Raw genomic sequence first — 19,124 nt, 5'->3', positions numbered from 1 at the left:
ATTTTATTAAAATTAAAAACTTCTGCTCTATGAAAGAGAAATTAAGAAAATAATCTCATTTACAATTACACCAAAAATAATAAGCTACCTGAGAATAAACCTAACCAAAGAGACAAAAGACCTGTACTGTAAATATAAAACACTGATGAAAGAAATCGAAGATGACACAAAGAAATGGAAAGACATTCCATGCTCGTGGATTGAAAGAATAAATATTGTTACAATGTCTGTACTACCCAAAGCAATCTACACATTTAATGTTATCCCTATCAAAATGCCAACAGCATTTTTCACAGAACTAGGACAAACAATCCTAAAGTTTGTATAGAACCACAAAGGACCCTGAATAGCTAAACCAATCTTGAAAAGGAAAGCTGGAGGCATCTCAATTCTAAAGCTGCAGTAATCAAAACAGTATGGTACTGGCACAAAAATAGACAGTTAGATCAACAGAGCAATATTGGAAACCCAGAAATAAACCCACAGTTACATGGACAATTAATCTTCAACAAAGCAGGAAACAATATCCAATGGAAAAAAGATAGTCTCTTCAACAAACGATGTTGGGAAAACTGGACAGTGACATGCAAAAGAATGAATCTGGACCACTTACTTACACAAAAATAAATTCAAACCATAAAAATCCTTGAAGAGAACACAGGCAGTAATTTCTCTGACTTGGCCATAGCAATTTCATTCTAGATACGTCTCCTGAGGCAAGGATAACAAAAGCAAAAGTAAACTGTTGGGACTACATCAAAATAAAAAGCTTCTGCATACCTAAGGAAAGAATCAACAAAACTAAAAGGCAACCTACAGAATGGGAGAAGATATTTGCTAATGACATATCTGATAAAAGGTTAGTATCCAAAATATATGAAGAACTTATAAAACTCAACACCCAAAAAACAAATAATCCAATTAAAAATGGGCAGAAGACATCAATAGACATTTCTTCAAAGAAGACACCTAACAGACACATGAAAAGATGCTCAACATCACTTATCATCAGGGAAATACAAGTCAAAACTACAATGAGATACCACCTCACACCTGTCAGAATGGCTAAAATCAACAACCACCCGTCTTGGTGAGGATGTGGAGGAAAAGGAACACTTGTGCACTGTTGGTGGAGGTGCAAACTAGTGCGGCCATTCTAGAAAACAGTATGGAGTTTCCTCAAAAAGTTAAAAATAGAACTACCTTATGATCCAGCAATCACACTACTGGGTATTTACCCAAAGAATAAAAGAACACTAATTCATGCACCCCTATGTACATTGCAGCATTATTTATAATAGCCAAGATACGGAAGCAGCCCAAATGTCCATCAATTGATGAACAAAAGAAGTATATATATACTCGGTCATAAAAAAGAATGAAATCTTGCCATTCGCAACGAGACGGATGGAGTTACAGAGTATAACGCTAAGCGAAATGAGTCAGTCAGAGGAAGACAAATACCATATGATCTCACTCCTATGTGGAATTCGAGAAACAAAACAAGCAAAGGGGAAAAATAAGACTCTTAATTATAGAGAACAAACTGATAGTTACCAGAGGGGAGGGAGTAAGGGGTTAGGTTAAATAGGTGACAGGGATTAAGGAGTGCACTTGTGATGAGCACAGGGTGCAGTATGGAAGTGTTGAATCACTGTATTATATATCTGAAACTAACACTGAATGTTAACTAACTGGAATTAAAATTAAAACATAAAAAAATTATACATTAAAAAAAACTTCTACTCTGAGAAAGATACTGTCAAGACAATGAGAAGATAAGCCCAGACTGGGAGAGAATATTTGCAAAAGACACATCTGTTAAAGGACTGTTATTCAAAATATACAAAGAACTCTTAAACCCAACAGTAAGAAAACATATTACTGGATTTTTAAAATGGGCAAAGACCTGAATAGACACCATACCAAAGAAGAAATATACAAATGGCAAATAAGCATGCAGAAAGACGTTCCACATTGTCATCAAAGAAATGCAAATTGAAACAACAATGAGAAATCACTGTACATCTATTAGAATGACAAAAATCCAAAACACTGACAACACCAAATGCTGGCAAGGATATGGAGCAACAGGAACTCTCATTCATTGCTGGTGGGAATTCAAAATGATTCAGCCACTTTGGAAGACTGACGGTTTCTCATGAAATTAAATATACTCTTTCCATATGATCCGGCTATCATGCTCCTTGATTTGCCCAAATGATTAAAAACCTATTTCCACACAAAACCTGCATGCAGGTGTTTATAGCAGCTTTATTCATAATAGTCAAAAACTGGAAGCAACCAAGATGTCTTTCAGCAAGTGAATGAGTAAATAAACCCTGGTACATCCAGGCAATGGAATATTGTTCAGTGCTCAAAAGATATGAACCACAAAGCCATGAAAGGACATGGAGGAAACTAAGTGAAAGAGGCCACTCTGAAAAGGCTATATATATAGATTCCAATTTTATGACATTCTGGAAAAGACTCACATACAGAGATAGTAAACAGACCAGTAGAGAGAGAGGAAGGGATGAACAGGTAGAACACAGATAAATTGTATGAAACTACCCTGTATGTTATTGTATCATAGTGGATGCTCGTCATACATTTGTCCAAATTCATATAATGTGCAACACCAAGAGTGAACCCCAAAGTAAAATATGGATTCTGGGTGATAATGCATTCATGTAGATTCATCAGTTTTAACAAACATACCACTACAGCTCAGAAGGTTGATAGTGGAGGTGCTGGGGGGGGGGGGTGCAGGAGCTATACAGGAATTTTCTGTACCTCTGCTCAATTTTGGTGTGAACTTAAAACTACTCTAAGAAATAAAGCTTATTGGGGCACCTTGGTGGCTCAGTCAATTCAATGTCGAACTTCAGTTCAGGTCACGATCTTAGTGTTCCTGAAATGGAGCCTGCATCTGGCTCTGCGCTAACAGTGCAGAGGCTCCTTCAGATTCTCCCTCTCCCTTTCTCTCTGCCCTTCCCCTGCTTGTACACATGCTCTCTCTCTCCCTCAAAATAAATAAACTTAAAAAAAAAAACCCTGCTATTACCATTCATCTATCAGTGTTTGTGTAGACATATGCTTTAATTTCTATTGCATAAGCATCTAGGAGTGAAATGCCTGGGTTATGTGATGGTTTTTTAAAAGCTGCCAAACTGTTTCACTAAGTGGCTGTAAAATTTTATAGCACTTCACATCATTCAGGAACATTCAAGACTTCCAGTTCCTTCACAGTCTCACCAGCACTTTGTATGTTAAGTGTTGTAAATATTAGCCATTCTAATAAGGTGGTGTCTTACTGTGATTTTTATTTCCATTTCCCAAGTGACTAATGATGCTGAGCATCTTTTCATTTGTATATCTTCTTTGGTTAAGTGTTTGTTCTAATCTTCTGTACTGCATGTTTTCATAATGGCCAGCAAAAGTTGAGGCACAAGGTCATATCAAAAGGAAAAGTTTTCACCTCTTTTCTCTCCCCTCCCATGCTCTTAAAAATTAAATCTTTTTGTAAGAAGCTGCTCGGGTTTTTTTAATAATATTTTATTTTTAGAGTAGTTTTAGGTTCACACCAAAATTGAGCAGCAGGTACACAGATTTCCAATATGGCTCCTGCCAGCCCCCACCTCTACTACTGTCAACATCCTGAATTATAGTGGTCCATTTTTTTAAAATATTTTTTTATTTTAATTCCAGTTAGTTAACATACAGTGTTATATCAGTTTCAGGTGTACCATATAGTGATTCAACAATTCCATGCATCACCCTGTGCTCATCACAACATGTGCATTCCTTTTTTTTTTTTAACGTTTATTTTATTTTTGGGACAGAGAGAGACAGAGCATGAACGGGGGAGGGGCAGAGAGAGAGGGAGACACAGAATCGGAAACAGGCTCCAGGCTCCGAGCCATCAGCCCAGAGCCCGATGCGGGGCTCGAACTCACGGACTGCGAGATCGTGACCTGGCTGAAGTCGGACGCTTAACCGACTGCGCCACCCAGGTGCCCCACAACATGTGCATTCCTTAAACCCCCATCACCTATTTAACCCATCCCCCCAATTCCCTCCCCTCTGGTAACCATCATTTGTTCTCTTAAATTAAGAGTCTGGGGGCACCTGGGTGGCTCAGTCAATTAAACATCTGACTCTTGATTTTGGTTCAGGTCATGATGTCACCGGACGCTCATCCGACTCTGCTCCCAGTTACTTTTTTATCATAGTCATCTAGTGGGTATTTTGTGGTATCTCACTGTGGTTTGGATCACAGCATTTGTTTTTTAGTGGTATCTAAGAATGGCACATTTTACAATTTTATGGATGAGAAAAATACAGCATAAGAAAGTGAAGTCCAAGGCCATATAGCTAAAAAGTGTAAGAGCTGATCTTTCCTGGCCCTAGGCACCATAACACCAGAACCCATACTTTTTTTAACCAACTGGACTTTAATTATATAATAAATAACTGTACAAGTGAATATAACTTTAAATGACATTCCACAAAATATTTTTGATGTCCTAACTTGTATGAAGCAGTTTGTAATCTTACATTTGTACATGCTTCGACTTAACACACTTTTAAAACTTTTCTCCCTGTCTCCATTTTCATTCTGCTAGTCATCTGGAAATGATATTGTTTAGTATAAACTTTATGGCTGAACTTGGTTGCAAGGTATAAACACTAATGTTATATCATTATTGGAGACACCATGCTCTCCAAACACTGATGATGTGTTTTATTCTTTAAGTGAAATGTATGCAATAAAAGACTGTCTTCATTTTTTTTTTTAACGTTTATTTATTTTTGAGACAGAGAGAGACAGAGCATGAACGGGGGAGGGTCAGACAGAGAGGGAGACACAGAATCTGAAACAGGCTCCAGGCTCTGAGCAGTCAGCACAGAGTCGGATGCGGGGCTCGAACTCACATACCGCGAGATCGTGACCTGAGCCGAAGTCGGACGCTTAACCGACTGAGCCACCCAGGCGCCCCTAAAAGACTGTCTTCAAAACTGACCTTTAATCTCCTGTTTTATTTAGAAGTGTTATCTATTTTTTTTTAGTTTCATTCTTCCCCATTGTTAATCTTTTTAATTGAAATATAATTATCATGGCATAAAACTCACCCCTAAATCTTAGCGGTTTAACAAATTAAAGTTCACTTCCCCTATACACGGAGTCTACTATAGGTCCAACGGTTCTCTAGGGAAGCTCCCTCCCTCTCCACCACCTTGATCCATCAGCACGAATGATTGCTGCATCAGGGGAAGAAAGAGCTGCAGCTCAGGCAGGAGCTTACACAGCTTAAGTTGGGGGGTGAAGAGTATCATTGCCACTTACTAGTTATGTTTGGCTCCCACCTGTGTGCCAACAATTTAGGAAGTGTAGTATTGTGGGTAACCAGAAATGGAAGAAAAAGCAAGCAATCGTGAGTATTAGCAGTATCTTTGGTATTTCCTATGGGGAGCAGTTTCTAATTCATTCCAAATGCAGTCTTTCCACTCACATCAAAGGGGATGGAAAGTGAGAATCCTCTAGGCAAACCCACTGAACAGAGGCAGAGCCTTCACATAATTGTTCACTCCCAGGTGTACGCACAGGGAACTGGCTCAAGAGATCACCCCTAGGGAATGTGATCCCACTGAGACCGGGGTCTTAATAGGCTATGTGGCCCCCACAGGCCAGGTGTCGCTTAGGTACAGGGCGATGCAGCCTCACTCGCCCAGTAGCCGTATCTGATGGAAAACTGGAAGCACGGATGCTGCCTCTGCTAGGCCCCTCCCAAAAAGAAAGGAAACCACAAGTAAGGAAGAGAAGACCAAGGTGGGATGAAGGCAAGAAGGTGAACCCCATCTGTCTCTGTCCCAGTACCTATCACAGTGCCTACCACGCTAATTGCCTCAGTAATTATTGCATTAAATGTGTGGCACAGCGTGGAGAAAACAATTATTAATAACCAAACCTGACTGGAATCACTGCCAATCTTTCCCTGCTGAACTTTTTCTGTATTTCTGTGCCTAAAAATCCCCAGAGATGTTTACTTGGATCCAAAAAGGTCAGACCTAGTTGCTTTTACCTCTTGCGAACACCCCTTGAAGCCAGAGGTCCCTGCTACCACCACCACCCTGTCTTCCTCTGATGCTTCTCCTTAAAATCAGAAACTGTTTGACAGCCTATAGAATCTCCTCAATCCTATTGTTTCCAAGGAGTTGCTCCCTCATCCTCTGAACCCCATTACCCTCAACTCTGCCTCTCATGAAAGGAGAAAATAAAGCTCTCTTCCATATGGCTTAGACTTCTACTACATGGCCTAAGTGAATAAATGTTTATGGGCTAAATATCACTGTTAAAACTCAGATCATATCACAACATATATACATACATATATAGGACATGTGTATCTCAGATCATATCAAAACACACACACACACAGGGTATGCGTCAGTATGTTGCACATATACATATATAAGACATATCTATTCAGGGGACAAGCTTATAATAAAGTGATCCAAAAGTTAAAACTAACAGGTAATGAAATACACACAAATACAATTAAAAAGGAAACAGGGATGACAATGTTATCATCAGATATATAAGACTCAGAAAATATATCACTCAAAAGTCATCACTGGAATGAAAAAGACAAATGTCAGAGAAAGACAAATATACGATTTCATTCATATGTGGAATTTAAGATACAAAACAGATGAACATAAGGGAAGGGGAGCAAAAATAATATAAAAACACAGAAGGAGACAAACCATAAGAGATTCTTAAATACAGAGAACAAACTAAGGGTTGCTGGTACGGTGTTGAGTGGGGGGAAGGGCTAAAGGGGTGAGGGGCATTAAGGAGGAAATGTGTTGGGATGGGCGCTGGGTGTTACATATAAGTGATGAATCACTAAATTCTATTCCTGAAATTATTATTATACTATATATTAACTAACTTGGATTTAAATTGAAATAAAAGAAAGAAAGAAAGAAAAACATTTATTAATGAAAGACACATTGCAAAGGGAAAAAAAAGTCATCACTGGGAAACCTGAAGACCTCAAAACCTGAAGACCTCAAAGAGGTAAGTTAAAACTAGAAACACAAGTATGGACAAGACTAAGAAGCATAAAATTCACTGTGCATGCTCAAATCAATTAGATATATAGACTTTAGAATAAATGACTGTTAAAAACATGGTTATAAAATTGAAAGTAAAACCGGGGCACCTGGGTGGCTCAGTTGGTTAAGCATCCGACTTTGGCTCAGGTCATGATCTCATAGTCCGTGAGCTTGAGCCCCGCATCAGGCTCTGTGCTGACAGCTCAGAGCCTGGAGCCTGCTTTGGATTCCATGTCTCCCTCTCTATCTGCTCCTCCCTTGCTCATGCTCTGTCTCAAAAAAAAATAAACATTAAAAAAAATTTTTTTTAATTGAAAGTAAAACTTTAAAAATCCATGAAAAGTGATTTTTTTTATCATAACTTTCTGTATCTCCCCTAGCCTGCTCTACCTGTAACAACCCAATCTCAGTAAATTCTTGTTTAATCTGGATTTATAGACAAGTTTATTACTACCTAATTACAACTGGAACATGTAATTTCTTAGAGTAAAATATTTGAAGAATTTTTAATGAAATTTCATTCATTCATTTAATAAATATTTATTAAGGATTATGCTAGGCAGTAGGATAAACTAGTTAACTAGGACACACAGTCCCTGACTCAAATAGCTGACAGTTTAGTAGGGAATGCAGACAATTAGGCATTTATAAGGCCGTAAAGACTATAACACATGCAAGAGGGACAACTAACCCAGACTTAGAAGATCAGAGAAAACTTCCAAATGGAAGTGACATCTAAATGAAGTCGCCTTTGACAGAGGTATAGACTACATACCTAGGCAGAGGACAAATTATTTGGCAAAGGCCTGAAAACTGGGTGGCAAGAAATGAGACCAGGCAGGGAAGTAGGAGCCCCACTACATGAAGGCATTTGGCATTTCTCTAAAGAGCAATCAGAAAGTATTGCAGGGAATTAAGTGAGGGGCAGCCCTACCAGATTTTGCTTTAGGAAGAATGCTGTAACTAGGGAGAACAGATTGGAAGAGGGATACGACATGAGGCAGGAGGACCAGTTAGACGCTGTCAGATTATCCATGTAGGATGGGATAGTAGCTTGAACCAGGGAAGTGGCAGTGAGAATGAAGAATGGGCAAATATTTATGACACGGTGAATGAGCAGAAGTGGTGGCCATTCAACGAGCTGCAATGCCTCTCAAGCTTGACTCCTCGTGTGAATCACCTGAGAATGCAGATTCTAGCTCAACAGGTCTGGAATGGGACTAGGAACTCCACACTTCTAGTAGTTCCCAAGTGATGCTGATGCCACAAGTGCCTGCAGCACAGTTTGAGCATCAAGGAGCCAGAAAACACAAGGAGAGGAAGAACGCTGAAAGAAAAAAATAATAATAATAAATTCAGATGTAATGCACTGAAATGAATACAGTAAATTTAAGTGGAGGTAGCCTCCTGCAGGCAGCTGAAGACATGGGTCTGACGTGTAGAGAACAGCTGGGCTGGAAGGAGAGATTTGGGTCACGAGTAAAAATATTGTGGAAGTTGCCCCTACCCACCTACTCCCATTTTAAATGGAACACTGGGGTTGGAAGCCACATTGCAGTGGGTTCACAAGTGGAAGGTGCAGAGGTGGAGACACCGACTCAAGAAATTTAGTTCAAAGGGAAAAGGAAGCATAGAGCAGTAGCTAGAGGACAGTATGGAGTTGAGAAAGGATCTTTTTTTAAAGATAAGACTGACTTGAACATGTTTAAATGCTATTAGACATAGCTGTCCACCAACAGGCCATTTGAAAGATCAATCAGTTTTCCTGTCTGACATCTCCACTTCATCCTTTGTAATATTCAGCAAACATTCTATATCGGACAAATTATTTTCCTCTTAGCTTTAACAGCTATATTATAACTGGGGTCTTCTATAGACACAATACTTTAAAATAAAGGAGGAGCGCTTGGGTGGCTCAGTTGGTTGGGGGTCCGACTTTGGCTCAGGTCATGATCTCATGGTTCATGGGTTCAAGCCCCGTGTCGGGCTCTGTGCTGACAGCTCAGAGCCTGGAGCCTGCTTCTGATCCTGTGTGTCCCTCTGTCTTTGCCCCTCCCCTGCTTGCTCTCGCTCGCTCTCTCTCTCTCTCTCTCAAAATAAACATTAAAAAAAATAAAATAAAGTAAATGAAATAAAGAAGGCAACTCTGCCCAGATCTACCTACTACCCTACTATCCTTATTCAAGGCTCTCTCTTTAGGAGCCATATATTGAATGCTCTCCTATCATTTTCACCACTAACAACAACTTGATTTTGCATATTACTATTAAATATATTATTTCATATTATACACCTTAGAGCAAACCTGACATAAGCAATTAAAAGACGGCACCCAAGGACTTAATACCACTGAGAATAGCAGAACATATGAAACGTTTAGAAAGGACAAGAAAAAGCGGAAAACTACTTCACTAGGCATATGGAAATTAGGAGTTCTGCTGGCTGGCTGCTAGAGACTTCATGATGAAAGCCAGCATGCTAGAAACTTGGAAGAGAAGCTAAGAAAAGGTCTGTGCCCTCTTACAAGTTTATTACACTAACTACAAAGTAGCAGTTTGCAAAGGCACAAATAAAGTGTGGGAGACTGAGATAAAGAATGAAACTTAGCAAGAGATGAGAAATAGAACGACATAAAAAAGAATTGTTGAAGGCTTTGAAAGAAAAGACAAGGATGAACGATAAGCAGAAAGAACAGGAAAAGAATAGAGTGAATCCTAGAGGTTGACCTCATCACAGAGTATTTATATAAGAGATATGGACTGCAAGATAAGTTTGCTAAATACTTTGAGTAAGTTCACATCATGACACCAAAATTTATGCAGGAGGTGTCATTGTTATTTACAGTTCACTTAAAAAAAAAAAAAAAGAAAGAAAAGGAATAGCTATTTTTGAAAAAATTGAATCACACACTTGAAAGGACCTTGAAAGATCATCTGGTTCTTGACAAAGGAGTACAGCTGTCACCATCCACCTGTTAGTAAGCACCTACAGCATATGTCTCAGACTTCCAGCCAAGGTCACACTCTTCCAGGGCATCCCCCAGCCAATAACTGAGCATGGCAGGTATATCAAAGCCTGGTCCTATGCACCGAACAAAAGACTCCTCTTTGCCCTCTGCTCCTGACTCCCTTTTATGTTGTCCAGACCTCTGTGAGATCTACCTAGGGACCCTCCTATCACAGGGATCAGATCAGCCTCCCCCTGCATCGGCTTTCTCTGCCTAATCATGGCTCCTCCACTTTTTACCTTTCATGGGCAGTGTGTTCCCTATCCCCCAGTACATTTCATGAACTCCTAACTCTATCTCCACAGCTGTCTCCTGGTGGATGTAACTAATGCCAAGAACATATTCGCCATTCACGTATCTGACAAAGGATGGAACAATCTTTGAAACACAGTAAGACAAGCCAATTGTTTTTTAGATGGACAAAGACTTCATTTAAACAGATATGCAAATGGAAAACAAGCACATGAAGAGATGTTCAATATCATAAGGCATCTGAAAAATAAGAAGTAAAAGCACAGTAAGATACCACTCACTACACACCTATTAGAAGAGCTAAAAAGACTGACAAATCCAAGTGAGGAAGAGGATGTGAGGTAACTGACATTTGCATACATTGCTGGTAGGAGTATAAAATAGAAGAATCACTTTGGAAAACAGTTTGGTTGTTTCTTATAAAGTTAAATTTGTATTTGCTATATGACTCAACAATTACACTTCTACACACTCACTCTGGAGAAATGAAAACTTGTACACAAAAGAGCTTGTACAAGAATGTTCATAGCAGGTTTATTCACAATAGCCAAGAACTGGAAACAATCCAAACAATACGTGAAGGAACAAATTCTGGTATATCCATACAATGAAAAGAGTACTTGGCAATAAAATGAAAACAACCTACCGGTACATGTAACCACGTGAATGAATCTCAAAAACACTATGTTGAGTCAAAGAGCCAAATACTTAAAAGGACATATATGATTCCATTTCTATCGAGTTCCAAAACTAGCAAAACTAATTTGGAGTGATAGAAATTTAATCAGAGGTTGCCTCAAGGAGTGAGGGGCTGACTGCAAAGAAGTATGAGGAAATTTCCTAGGGTGATGGAAATTTCTGTATCTTGATTCAGTGGTAGTTACACAGGGGTATACATCTGTCAAAACTCATCAAACTCTACATTCAAAATGTATGCATATTACTGCATGTAAATTATACCTCATATAAAGTTGATTTCGCAAAATGTATTCCTGGCATGTATAAATACTAAATAAATACTAAATACTAAGCAAACATATAAATACTATATCTAACAGTATTTGTTAGTATTGCAAGTGCAATATTTATCTCATTTACATTTAGATGGTTATTGCCAGAAAATTAAGAGGCTGTTGGTCTGTTTATTTTTCTTATAGCCAGAGGCCTTATCAAATTCCCTTATTCTGTCGTTTTTAATGGAATTCCTTTGGGTTTTGTGAGTATACAATTATATAAACAGCAAAAAGAAATAACTTCATCTCTTATTATCCAACATTTTTAAGTTACTTTATTTACCTCTCTTATTGCATTTACTAGTCTTCAAAAGAATGTTAAGTAATAAAAAAAAGAATTAATAATAATGGGGATCACCAGATGGCCTTTCTTTTCTCTGCTTTAAAGGAAATATCTGAGTGTTTAGACTAGCAGTTGGATTTCTCATAAACTGTCAATATGTAATTTCTTTCCATTTTATTTTGTTAAATTTCTTCAAATGATTTTTTCAGCTTAGATAGCATATGGCTTTTCTCCATTAAACTACTGATATAATGAAATATGCTTATAGATTTCCTAATATTGCAAGTTTGCTTCCCTTGAATAAAACATCTTGAATTATTCTTTTGATGAGGCAATGGATTCCCTTTTGAATATTCATAAGCTAACTTGAACTTTAGTTTTTTTGTTTTATACTATCTTTATCAGGTTACTATAAGGCTGGCTTCATAAAATGATTCAGGGCATTTCTTTTTCTTTGCCCTAGGAGAGTAAAAAATATTTAATTATCCATTGTCCTTTAAAGATTAAAAAGGATTTAAGGCATTTGCCTGTGTGTCAAGTCTTCATGCTATTTTTTATAGCGGATATTTAATGTCCAATTTTTCTAGGGTAATTAGTCTCTTCCTGTTTTCTACTTACTGGGTCACTTTTATTAAAAGTCATTCAACATCTCCTAGGTTTTCAAATGTGTGGCTCTTGAACTTCAGTTAGTAATGTATACCACTAGAATTTCTTTCTGCATCATTGCCTCTTTTCTCTTTTGTATAATTTTGGTGTTGCTGTTTTTTTTTCCTTAAATCAAGTCAGAAGTGGATTACTGAGGGTGGGTGGCTGGCTCAGTCCCTGGAGCATTCAACTCTTGACCTCAAAGTAGTGAGTTCAAGCCCCACATTGGGTGTAAAGCTTACTTAAAAAAAAAAAAAAAAAGGTTATCTGTCTTATTGGTGTCTTTAAAGACACCTATTGGTGTCTTTAAAGAACCAGCTTTAGGATTTATTTATGTAAGTTTGGGGATTTTCTCTTTTATTAATTCCAATTGATATCTTTATTGCTTTTCTTACTAGTTTTGTTGCTAATTAAGATATATAACAAAATTTATGTATTTTTTCTTTCTTCTTTAATAATAAAGACATTTAAGCCTATAGAATTGCTTCAGTATAGCTTTCATTTGGTCGTTTTCTGGTAGGAAGTGTTCAGATTTTAATTGCTTACTGTATGTCATTTTAATTTTTATTTCCCCTTGATCTAAATGTTATTTACAAAGGTGTTTCTAATGCCCACTATTATAATTCTTGGAATCTTTTTATTATTTATTACTAATTTTGTTGGATTATAATCAGATAATATGGTCAGATAATATGACCCAGATAAAATGTCTGGGATTTTAAGTTTATTAAGGTATTTTATGTAGCCAAGTATAGAATGTTTTTACACATTCTATATTTATACATGGACCTACCAAGTAAGTTATATAAATTACTATATATATTATTATATAGTATATATTATTATATATGTATGCATATATATAAAATGCAAAATTCTGAGCATTTAAAAATTATAACCTAAACCACCACCCACTCTCAGACACATGCTCATGGTTCCCCTTACTTTGCTTATTTTTTTAATTCCTTTTCATAACAGGTATCCTTTATGATCTTATAACAAACTACGTAATTTACTTATACAGTGCTTACTGTTTATCCTGTCCATTCTACATGAATGTAAGGCGGACGAGAGCTGGAAAGTTTTGTCTATCGTTCACTGATGTATCCCAAAAGGTACAACGGTGCCTGGCGCACATACACACACAAAATACGTTAAATAAATAAATGATCGTGCCACATCACCACGCAAAAAAAGCAAAACTACTGGTGTCCATTCATTCACTAACATCTTAAATGCTTCACCATCTACCACGTGTCAGAACCTTGCCAGTGCTGGGTTTACGTAAACAAGTCTCCGTCCTCACCCAGCCAATAGGGCACGCGAGACGGAACGCGAGCCAGTGAAGGATACCGTGAATCCATGAGAGATGTATTCGTCTCATAAATGTACTCTTTATGTGTAATGATCCCAAAATGGCCGCACTAGCTAACTTTTCGGCCCTTACTGTCCTTTGCTTCTAACAAAAACGGTCGGGCTGTCAAATCCCTACAACGTACTGAGGAGGCTTCTAAAAGTGAGAGAGTCCTTGGCCAGTAATCGCCAATCCGCCTAACTACCTCCAAGGGTTTTACCGACGCGCGGGGCTCCAAAACCCACAACGCCGTCGGGACCGCAGTGGGAACGCAGTGTTTCACTGAGCGTCCTGGCTGTCCTCCGCACAGGCCAAGGGCGGACGGGTCCCGCGAGGCCAGAATCTGCCCCGCCCACAACAGGCGCTCGCCGACACTCTGGGTCCACTGAAGGAGTCCCCAGCTCCCAAGCGCAAAACGCACAAGCGGCAACCGGGACTCACCCGACATCACCCAACACCACACACGCATGCGCAGCAGCTGACGGACGAACGCAGCCTTCGCCGGGTCCCTCGGACCGGAAGGAGTTGCTGGCGCTTCCGGCGGTGGTTGCCTCGGTGATGTCGTGGGTTCAAAGTACTCCCTTGGTCCAGGGTCCCGGAGAAGAGGGGGACGTGTTTGACGAGGAAGCGGACGAGTCGCTCCTGGTGCAGCGGGAATGGCAGAGCCACATGCTGAGACGAGTCAAAGTAAAGCTGCGTGGCGGGAGCGGGGAAGCTATGCCGGGTTGTGGGGGAGACGGGCGCAGAGTTGTCAGGAGTAAGGGTCTCGAGAGTAGAGGCACAGTGGTCGCAGCCTGGCCCGGCGCTGCCGTCCCCACCCCCTTGCCTTCCACTCCGGCCCGCGTCCTGCTAGGATTTTCCAGTGGGGTTACTTGAAGCCGTGTGAAACCACCGGGCGCGTTAGACGCTGGAAACAGACCAAAATAAACTTGGTCTGGACTTTGATGAGGATCACAGAGAAGGTGGGGGAGAAACGTATACACTGACTATTGCTAATTATGGCTGTCAAAGGACATTTTTTACCTGGGTTGCTTCAAGGGGTGAAGAGCGTAAAGTTAGGAGTGGTATTAATCAAGACATATGGAAAAAGTGAACTTAAGAATAAAGAGAGCGATGAAGGGAAACTACTGGTGGCTAGGTGAGGGAATACTGAAGTTGGTTTCTTTCTTATTTGTTAGGTGTGAATTACCCGTATCTCATTTGCCTCATTATTCAGTGAAACTAAGCTTAATACCACATCCCCATTTTCCAGTTGGAGCACTCAGAGCTTAGTTCACATGGCTTAGTTTGATTTACACCTAATATCATTGCCAACCATTAAATCACCCCTGATCTGCCCTTAATGTATCAGGAAAATGTTTGCTTAGCCCAACAACCTTGTTACCGGTTTCAGAAATGCTTTATGTGAGGCGTGGGCTGGACCAGTAAGTAGTGATCATCTTTTGAGCGCTGTGGCACCATTGAAGATGCTGGACAGAATCCCTGCCCACAGAGAGTTTGCAGTTTATTTGAATTTAGGTATCAAGAAAAATTTCTAAAATCACACTTTTCATTTTTTTGCGAACCCAGTTGAGTTCATTGTTGAAGACCTTTGATAACCTCTTTACCGCCCTGCCTTGTCTCATCAGTCAAGGCTGCCTAGGGGTCAGACATGTAACTCTCTCAGTTTCCTTTCTGTGAAGCCATTTTTTTTCTTAATTTTTTTTTAACGTTTATTTATTTTTGAGACAGAGAGAGACAGAGCATGAACGGGGGAGGGTCAGAGAGAGGGAGACACAGAATCTGAAACAGGCTCTAGGCTCTGAGCTGTCAGCACAGAGCCCGACGCGGGGCTCGAACTCACAGACCGCGAGATCATGACCTGGGCCGAAGTCGGCCACTTAACCGACTGAGCCACCCAGGTGCCCCTGTGAAGCCGTTTTTAATAGGGTTTTTGTTTTTTTTTAACTGTGTAGGAATCATTATTTTTAAATGTGCCAAGTAAGTCTAGACTTCAGCAGTGAGATAGGCCAATAATAAACTTTTATGAGAACCATTGTCTGCTTTGGTTGTGTGACTGTCATTTGTTGTGGAACCATTATGTTAAATAGTAAATAGTGAAGGCCTGTTTCATCAGTTTTCCAAATTGGTCCTATGACTTTCTAGAGAAACCTATAGTGGTTCACGTGGTGTTAATCACAGCCACAGTTCTTCGTTATTTATTTTTAGGAAGGTTACAGAGATGGAATAGATGCTGGCAAAGCAGTTACTCTTCAACAAGGCTTCAATCAAGGTTATAAGGAAGGTGCAGAAGTGATTATAAACTACGGGCAACTCAGAGGAACATTGAGGTAATTTTGTAACTTAAATGCTGAGAGTCAGTTTAGCCTCAATACTACTGGAGGACTTTTGAAAAGTCGTAGGTAAAAATAAAGTATTTGAACTGAAGTGTTTTTCCTAGTGTTAAATCCACAAAAGAGTACTGCAGAGTATAGAATAATATTGCCTTCAAAAAGTCAAAATCATCACTTCATCCACTTTAGTATGTGAGTCAGGTGTGGTCCTTTATTGCAAGGAAATGATAGGAAGGTGGATATTTTTTGCTACTGAACTACCACTAAACTGTATCTCAATTTAAAAGATCTTCACATGTGGCAGAACACAATATGACAGACTTCTAGACTAGAATTACATGATGAGAATTATAACTGGTATTAGAGAGGGAAATAATTCCATTTATCTTAGTGCTGAACATTGGATACCTGTCACGATTCCATAGTAATAATGGCGTATGTCAGGGCCAGGTAGTCAGATGGCACATGGAGCTAGGAGCATGATAGGCTTGTCTTCTCTGACGTTGTATACCTTTTAAATTGTCCTCTATAGAAAAAAAAAAAAAAAAAAAAAAAAACATAAAATTTTCAAAGAATCACTAATTTTTAAAAGAGCAGAAAATGGGGCACCTGGGTGGCTCAGTCAGTTAAGCAGCCAACTCTTGATTTTGGCTCAGGTCAAGATCTCTCATGAGATCTAGCTCCATGTCAAGTTCAGGAGTGAGCATGGAGCCTGCTGAAGATTCTCTGTCTCCCTCTGCCCCTCCCCCGTCTTTCTCTTAAAAAAAAAATTAAAAAGAGTAGAAAATAAGTCATCAAAACAAAAATTTCACTTTTTGAGCTTTTAGAAAATTCAACTATCAGATATCAGAATTTAGAGTCTACTACGGTGGGAAAATGATCAAGTACTCATTTTACATCAAGTTAAATCTTTTATAATCTCAGAAAACTTATTGCTAAATCTTTTGCATCAATTGATTACATTTTTTTTTCAACGTTTATTTATTTTTGGGACAGAGAGAGACAGAGCATGAACGGGGGAGGGGCAGAGAGAGAGGGAGACATAGAATCGGAAACAGGCTCCAGGCTCTGAGCCATCAGCCCAGAGCCTGACGCAGGGCTCGAACTCACGGACCGCGAGATCGTGACCTGGCCGAAGTGGACGCTTAACCGACTGCGCCACCCAGGCGCCCCTCAATTGATTACATTTTTAAAACATGACTACTTTTCACAACAACCATTATTTTATGTCATGATTACCTGAATGATCTGAAATGGCAGAAAACAAAAAGTACTGTCTGTACTAGAAAAATAAAGAAACATATTTGTTAGGACTAGAAGAATTCTTAACCTTCTTCAAGAAAGTTGTTAGCTCAACAAACAGGGTCTATTCTATAACAAAGTTGGGAAAGAGAAGTTGCCTCAGAACTTTTTTCCTGCCCCGCAGTGTTTTGATGGGAAGCACCTATATGGTTGGAACAATTGTTTTCAACCTTGGCTGCACCTTGATATCAGTTGGGAAGCTTGAGACTCTGATTTCATTCGTCTTGGATGTGACCTAGACCTTGACAGTTTTAAGAGCTCCCCAGGTGATTCTAATGTATATCCAAGTCTGAGAATCACTAGTCCAGAAACTGTTGGATGTCCTTAAAGGAGAAACTAAGTTTTGTGATCTCTTCTCTGAGTTGCATCCCTTTTAAGTGGAAGCTACACAGTCACAAAGAGAAAACCTAAAATCAAGAAAAGTGGATGGAATTGTGAAAGAGGTCTTAGGAATTATAAGCAGTCTAAATGGTTACTTCCAGTTGTTTAATTTTTATCAAAAGATAATATCTTTATATATTTTAAAATCCATTTTACCATTACTTTCCTGATTCTGACTTGCATCATTATTGATTTCTTTTTGCATGGTGTTATGTGGAGAAGAACCATGTAGGGTTTAGCATCAGAAATTCAAAAAGCCTCTGATTGGTTCATTTTTTCCTGTTTAACTCTTGTTTATATTTTCATTCAGTGCTTTGCTCTCCTGGTGTCACCTTCATGATAATGGTTCGGCTCTGATCAGTAAAATAAATAGTCTTCTGGATGCAGTTGGCCAGTGTGAAGAGTATGTGCTCAAACATCTGAAATCAATCACGTCTCAGCCCCATGTGGTAGATTTATTGGACTCTATTCAGGATATGGACCTTGGTCATGTAGCTCTAGCTGAGAAAACGATGGATGAAGGTAAAGATGAAAGACTCTGTGAAAATAATGCTGAGCTTCACAAAAACTGTGGCAAGAGTCTTAGTGAGGCAGATTGTTCATCTCTAGAATGTTGTAGAATACAGGAGCAGCCACATTCTGAAAACCCAAGCCTCACATGGATTTTAGAACAGACAGCCAGTTTGGTCAAACAGCTGGGAGTATCACTTGACGTACTACAGCACCTCAAACAATTATAAAAATTCTCTTCATGTTTCTAATGAAAGTAATGTTCAGAACATTTGTTGGAACACTTTGTTTCTTAACAAACTAACCAAAATTTGTAGTGGTTTCTACATGGAACACATCACTTATAGGTTATCCTTCATGGAAGTTTGAAATGTCTTCAAAATTAACACTATTAAATGTAATAAGCTTTTTTTCTTTGTCACTGGTAATTTTTATGTACTTTAAGGTACACTCAGAAACTCTAGTTGCGACGAGTTTCTGATCAAAATCAGGCATTTTCAGACTCATTAGCAAAAGTGAACAGCAATCAAATGCATTTTGTAAGGACCTAGCTCTGCTTTCTCCTCTTGTCACTATCAGGTGATTAGGACAGTATCACCAATTAATCAGACCAAAGCTACCATTAAATAACCTGGTGGATAACACTGTAAATAGCCACACATAGGTGTATAGAAATATATATATTGAAATTAAGAGGCTATAAGTATAAGAAACTGAAGAAATGTTTATACTGCTGATTTAAGAACTACTAACATTCATTTTAGTTTTGTGTTAAAGGCAAGGACATACAATTCTATGGAAAATACAAAATACATTTCATGTTCAAAGTACCTACTTAGTTTTTCCAAATATTAATGGGTTAGGAGTTGTTATCCAGCAATGTGCCAGATTATTTCTAAACTGCAGTTTGTCTCACATA

At 38.9% G+C, this 19,124-nt stretch overlaps 1 protein-coding gene and 1 long non-coding RNA gene across 2 annotated transcripts in view; one reads left to right on the top strand and one right to left on the bottom strand.

Moving 5' to 3' along the window:
- LOC122487714 overlaps nt 1–8,914 on the bottom strand; it is a 40,468-nt gene extending 31,554 nt beyond the window's left edge. The window contains exon 1 of the long non-coding RNA XR_006298448.1: nt 8,306–8,914. This is a non-coding gene — a long non-coding RNA (uncharacterized LOC122487714). The remainder of the gene's footprint in view (nt 1–8,305) is intronic.
- Nucleotides 8,915–14,183: 5,269 nt separating this feature from the next.
- Nucleotides 14,184–18,615, top strand: YAE1 (YAE1 maturation factor of ABCE1). The gene is made up of 3 exons (XM_043588526.1): nt 14,184–14,366; nt 15,888–16,009; nt 18,006–18,615. The coding sequence occupies exons 1-3, from the start codon at nt 14,238–14,240 to the stop codon at nt 18,433–18,435; spliced, it is 681 nt and encodes a 226-aa protein (XP_043444461.1). The 5' UTR covers nt 14,184–14,237; the 3' UTR covers nt 18,436–18,615.
- The last annotated feature ends 509 nt before the right edge of the window (nt 18,616–19,124 follow it).

Source organism: Prionailurus bengalensis, chromosome A2 (assembly GCF_016509475.1).
Source record: "Prionailurus bengalensis isolate Pbe53 chromosome A2, Fcat_Pben_1.1_paternal_pri, whole genome shotgun sequence".
Lineage (NCBI taxonomy): Eukaryota > Metazoa > Chordata > Mammalia > Carnivora > Felidae > Prionailurus > Prionailurus bengalensis.
This window is presented reverse-complemented; position numbering and strand designations above follow the sequence as displayed.

What these genes read in the sequence shown, in the direction of transcription:
- YAE1 (XM_043588526.1), top strand. Translation starts at nt 14,238, where the DNA reads ATGTCGTGGGTTCAAAGTACTCCCTTGGTCCAGGGTCCCGGAGAAGAG. An exon ending in ACATGCTGAGACGAGTCAAA is followed by an intron (nt 14,367 to 15,887) that starts GTAAAGCTGCGT and finishes ATTTATTTTTAG; the next exon opens with GAAGGTTACAGAGATGGAAT. An exon ending in CAACTCAGAGGAACATTGAG is followed by an intron (nt 16,010 to 18,005) that starts GTAATTTTGTAA and finishes ATTTTCATTCAG; the next exon opens with TGCTTTGCTCTCCTGGTGTC.